Raw genomic sequence first — 5,907 nt, forward strand, 5'->3', positions numbered from 1 at the left:
TAGGGCTAAAGGACATCCTAACTGATGAGAACCTTCTGTTGGATCCGCCAAAAGAGGAAGCAGAAGGAGATACGAAGGTCACAGGAGATGGAACTACGGAATCAAGCTCAAAGATCGATCCCGTTAAACTTGAAAAGTCGGAGAAGGCAAAAGACCTCATCGTCGTCAACGTAGGTAACCAAGTTCTACGGAAGATCAGCCACTGTGAAACCGCTGCTGCAATGTGGACCGCATTAAACACGTTGTACACAGAAACCTCTTTGCCGAATCGTATCTACTTGCAACATAAGTTCTACACGTTCAAGATGAACGATTCCAAGGGCATAGATGCAAACGTTGATGATTTTCTAAAGTTAGTAGCAGACCTAAGTAACTTGAACGTGGACGTCTCAGAAGAAGTTCAAGCTATCCTGTTACTAAACTCAATGCCTCGTATGTATGATCATCTTAAGGAAACTCTCAAATACGGTAGAGACACTCTCAAGATCAATGAAGTGACAGGTGCCGCGAAGTCAAAAGAACGAGAGTTACTTGAAAGTGGAAAGCTTTCAAAATCACAAGATGAAGGGCTGTACGTGGAAGATAGGGGAAGATCATTTAACAAAGGAGGAAACCGAAACGGTAAAGGCAGATCTAAGAGCAGACACAGACGATCCAAATCAAAGCCTAGATACGATAAGAACAACAAAGGATGCTGGACATGCGGGAAGGAAGGACATTGGAAACGGGAATGTCCGGAGAAGAAAACGCATAGAGCTGCTAATGTAGCTGAAGAACCTAAGCAGCCATTTGTACTAACAGTTAGTACACACGACGCCAGTTCAGAATGGGTCATGGATTCTGGTTGTTCTTTCCATATCACACCCAACAAAGATGTTCTGTTTGACCTAGTAGAATTTGAAGGAGGCAAGGTTTTGATGGCAAACAACACTCACTGCGACGTCAAAGGGATTGGCAAGATAAGGATTGTGAGACCCGACGGAACCGTGGTTATTCTTACAGATGTAAGATATATGCCTAATATGAGCAGGAATCTAATATCCTACGGGATGCTAGAACGAGCAGGTTGCAAATACGAAGGAAAAGACTTCTTAATACGTTTCTTCAAAGATGGGAAAGAGATTTTATCCGGTAAGTACCATGAAGGATTGTATTACTTGCAAGGAACAGTTATGAAAGGGGAAGCAAATGTGTCAAGGGCAGAAACTGACAAGACAAAAATATGGCACTCGCGTCTGGGACACATGAGCTTAAAGAATCTGAATGTGCTCGTGAAAGATGGATACTTGTCCAATAAAGAAGTGGATAAACTAGAGTTTTGTGAGACCTGTGTTCTGGGAAAGTCCCACAAACAAAGTTTTCCAATGGCTAAACACACTTCAAAAGGTGTTTTGGAGTACATGCATTCTGATATATGGGGCGCGCCATCAAGCCCTGAGAGTCTAGGAGGATGCAAGTACTTTATAAGTTTCATAGATGATTATTCTCGAAAGGTTTGGATTTACTTCCTAAAATCTAAAGATGAAGCTTTCAGCAAATTCAAAGAATGGAAGGATGCCGTGGAGAACAGCACAGGGAAGAAATTCAAGTGTCTTAGGATGGATAACGGGTTAGAGTTTTGCAATAAACAGTTTGACAAACTATGCAAAGACTCTGGTATAAAAAGACACAAGACTTGTCCATACACGCCACAACAGAACGGTGTGTCTAAAAGAATGAACAGGACAATCATGGAGAAGGTGAGATGCATGCTCGCAGAATCTGGGTTAGGCGAAGAATTCTGGGCTGAAGCTGCATCAACAGCGGTCTACATTGTTAACCGATCACCAAGTTCTGCCATAGACTACCGTTTACCAGAAGAAGTATGGCCAGGTGTAAAACTTGAGTTGAATCACTTAAGGAGTTTTGGATGCTCTGCTTATGTTCATACTACTCAGGGAAAGACAAGCCCTAGGGCAGTAAAGGGCATTTTCGTAGGTTACCCATTCGGGGTAAAAGGATATCGAGTGTGGCTGTCTGAAGAGAAAAAATGTGTCACTAGTAGGAACATAGTGTTTAACGAGGAAGAGATGTTTAAGCACACAGTGACCCATCGAGAAAAAGTAGAATCAGAAAAGGAGAAAACAAAAAGAGTGGCGTTTAAGGAAAACCTAATAGATGGCCCTACATTACTCACTAGTAAAACCGAAGAACCATTGGTTCAAGGTGGAGCTACTGAAACAGAAGAATCAGAAAGCTCAGAAGAAACCAGTTCTGTAGAAGAAGATAAAGACTCAGAAGCAGAACCAGAACTCGAGGGATATATGCTTGCACGAGACAGAGTTCGAAGGACAATCAAGCCACCTTCACGGTTTGAAGATACTGATTTTGCAGCTTATGCTTTAGCCGCATCTGAAGAGATAGAAATCGACGAGCCAAAGTCGTTTAAAGAAGCTATGATGAGCAAGAAAAACAAGTTTTGGAAGAATGCTGCTAGGGATGAAATGGATTCTCTTCAAAGAGCTGGCACATGGATACTGATTGAAAAACCCGAGAATGCAAAAGTTATAGGCAGCAAATGGATCTTCAAATTGAAACCTGGAATACCTGGAGTCGAAGATCCAAGGTATAAAGGAAGATTGGTTGCACAGGGATTTTCTCAAAAGGAAGGAATTGACTACAATGAAGTATTTTCACCTGTCGTGAAGCATGTGTCGATCAGATTGATATTGTCTCTCGTGGTCAACAGGGATTATGAGCTTGAGCAGATGGACGTTAAGAGAGCTTTTCTTCATGGAGATTTGGAAGAAAGAATTTTAATGAATCAACCAGAAGGATTCATAAAGAAAGGAGATGAAAACAAAGTTTGTTTACTAAAGAAGTCATTATATGGATTGAAACAATCTCCAAGGCAATGGAATCAGCAGATTTCTTAACTAAAGTCGTACCTGGGCCTAAGTTTGATCTCTGTTGTGATCTCTTAAACATCGCCTAGAAGGGCTAGGCGCCACAGGTAACGTCATTGTTGTAACCTCGCCACAGAAGAAATAATGAGTTGAGCACTCCGGTTATTTCTTAAACAACAATAAAGGGACTTTAGAGTTCCAAGGAAACGTTACCTGTGGGGAAGGAGAGGCGAGGGATAAGGGTTCTTAGCTCAAGGTGGAGAAGCTTCAAAGATGATCACCGTGAGAGAACGTCTTAAACAGCTGTGGGAGCTGAAGGGAGACGAGTATCTCAGCTACAAGGGAAGCAAAATAGTGTTCATTAGACATAGTCTTAAACAGCTACAGCATAAAGACAGTGGCTTTATCAAGAGCTGAAGGGAGACATGTGTATGGTGAAAGCTTCTAAAGGTTCATATAACTCAAAACCGAGACGTTGAAGAATCGCATCTCACTGTCATACTCAAAAGAGATACACTAACATTTAAAGCAAACTCAAGACAGAGAATCTTACCAGGAGTAGTGTAATAATTCGACAAGGTTGAAACAGTTCATCCATCATCTACAACATGCAAGATACCGATCTGTTAATCATCAAGAAAAAAAAAAAAGGAACTCGCGAGCTTTTTTTTAAAAAAGAAAAAGGATTACGGATCCCATACAATATAGGAGTAGCTGATGAGATTGAAAGAGAGAGACCTGAGGATTTGGAAGTTAAGTCGATCTCAAGAATCGAAGCCGTAAAAGGGGGTGAAGGAATAGGTAGCGGCGTACGAGCTACATCGGAGCTATGGCGAAAAGGATTCGCTGATAGACTTCATCACCGCTTCGAAGAGAACAAGGAGCATGACGATGGCGATTGATGGCGATTACGGATCTTCAGGCGGAGTGGTCTATGGAGTAAACTCGAGAAAGGAGAAGAAACGCTCCAGGTTCGTCGACGTTTCCAGAGACAAAGTAAAAAGCAGTTGGGCCATAAGGTGTGGACAGCAATATGGGTCTTAGGTGGAGAATTGTGAAGTAAAGGCCCAATTCCTGGCCCACACAAGTCCAACAACGTTTGAAGACCTGCAACAAAAGGAATAATCACGTTAGTTTCCTTCTCACGTTCGACAAGAGACAAAGCGTTGAATACAATCAGGAATAGGAAATCTAATGTCGGTGGCTGGAGTTATAAATAGGGAGGTAGTAAAGGCTTTAAGATCATCCGGAAATACAGATAATAACGAGCAAGAGAGAAAGATCAAGAGCAATATTAAACAGGCTTCGTTTACTTATTAACCTTGTGATCTCTAATAGTTGATTGTGAGACTCTTTTGCATTCTTGAATAAAAGATACGTTTTGATTCATTGTTATTCTAAAGCACAAGTTGGATAGAATTCCTAACACATGGTTTGGTGATGAACTGATGGTGAGGCTATAAGCCTCGAAAACGTGTACATTATTGTATTAAATTATTATTAGTTTTCATAGTGTACCTTATTCAAAGATTTCAAATATCTTACAAGTAGTGTCGCGGCACATATTATAAGAGGAAGACCAAACGTAACTAAGAGTTGGACAGATTATAGCAATGATGGATATATGTTTCAGATCCTGAGATGGAGTAACCTAGTAATGGTGATCTCTTTTGAACTGAAGATGTTTGAAAACTCGGTGATGGAACAGTCCCTATACTTGGGAGGGTTATCTTCTGAGAGGAGCTCTTTGATGGGTCCATATACTCGAGGATTCGCCTTCTTGAACGTGGTGAAGAAACATGGCACTGAAACACGCGCTTCAGAAGATTCATGCGCTATCACCCTATGCTCCGCGCTTATGAACTTGTCATTGGTTATGAACTGCACACAAACAAAATAAAAAGAGCTTCATATATATTAATATTTAATCCGTGAATAGAAGGAAGCTACAAGCCACAAAAGTTTCTTCTTTAACCTGTAGAAGATCTCCAATGTTAATGACAAGATCTCCAGGGGCAGGAGGAACATCCATCCAGGCTTGGTCATGGAAAACTTGAAGCCTCCAATATTGTCCTGAAGTAGAACGGTGAGAAAAGCAAAATCACTGTGCTTGCTTAAGCCTAAAGTAAGGTCAGGCTGAGGGCAAGGTGGGTAGTACTGGCCAGTCATCATTTGAGACTTGGCGCAATCCATTTCCTTGAGGTGGTTAGGTGTTCAATCCTAAAGCCTCTGACAGAAGCTCAAAGATCAATTCACCTAAACTCATCACTTCCTTTGAGTACTCCAACATGACATCCCTGCCACATCAAAATGTTTCCATGCTTAGCATCATCTTAAATTAATCCTCATTCCCAGCTATTGCCCTAAGCAAACCATCTCAACTTTTTGAGGCATATCATATATACACTAAGACTTTTACATTATTTTTAGTAAATAATATAATTATTTGTAAATCCAAGAATTAAAAAAGTATACCCCTGATTAATCAAAATCTCACGTAACAATGGACAGAACATTTCAGACCGTGTTGAAAACCAAACACTAGTGAAAACTTACCCGAAGACGGCGGGCAAGTCCTGAGATCGGGGAGGATCCGGAGCCGTATAACAAATAACGGTGTCTCTCCAGGTGGCTGAGGCAGAGGTGAAGAGATCAACGTTGGTGTAGTAAAGAAAGTTTCGAGTGTGATCACGAGAGTAGAATTGCTTCCTAACTTGCAAGTCTTGCTCGTGAAACCCACGAATCCCTCCAAGCATCCTCTCCTGCAACTCGAGCGAGATCCCGTGGTTGGTTACTCTGAAGAAACCCCATTTCTCAGACGCTTCTCTGATCTGCTCCACAACGTTCCTCCGCGTCGTCAAGTCTTGATCCTTGTAGTGTACGCTTCCTCCTTTCAGATCAATGGTGGGGATGTTCACCTGCTGTGTCGCTCGTGGTGCTTTCAGGCTTGCTAAAATAGTAGGGGGTGCACGGAACTGTTGGAGCAAATCAAAGAGATGAGAGCCGTTGGAAGTTTGAAGTC

The 5,907-nt window shown here is 41.7% G+C and overlaps 1 protein-coding gene across 1 annotated transcript in view; it reads right to left on the minus strand.

The window, feature by feature from the left end:
* Nucleotides 1-4,514: 4,514 nt before the first annotated feature.
* LOC106344222 (1-aminocyclopropane-1-carboxylate oxidase homolog 4-like) overlaps nt 4,515-5,907 on the minus strand; it is a 1,988-nt gene continuing 595 nt past the window's right edge. The window contains 5 exon segments of the mRNA XM_013783634.1: nt 4,515-4,766; nt 4,861-4,943; nt 4,946-5,094; nt 5,096-5,182; nt 5,442-5,860. Coding sequence (XP_013639088.1) covers nt 4,515-4,766; nt 4,861-4,943; nt 4,946-5,094; nt 5,096-5,182; nt 5,442-5,860 — 990 coding nt within the window.

The sequence above is a fragment of the Brassica oleracea genome, chromosome C5 (assembly GCF_000695525.1).
Source record: "Brassica oleracea var. oleracea cultivar TO1000 chromosome C5, BOL, whole genome shotgun sequence".
Lineage (NCBI taxonomy): Eukaryota > Viridiplantae > Streptophyta > Magnoliopsida > Brassicales > Brassicaceae > Brassica > Brassica oleracea.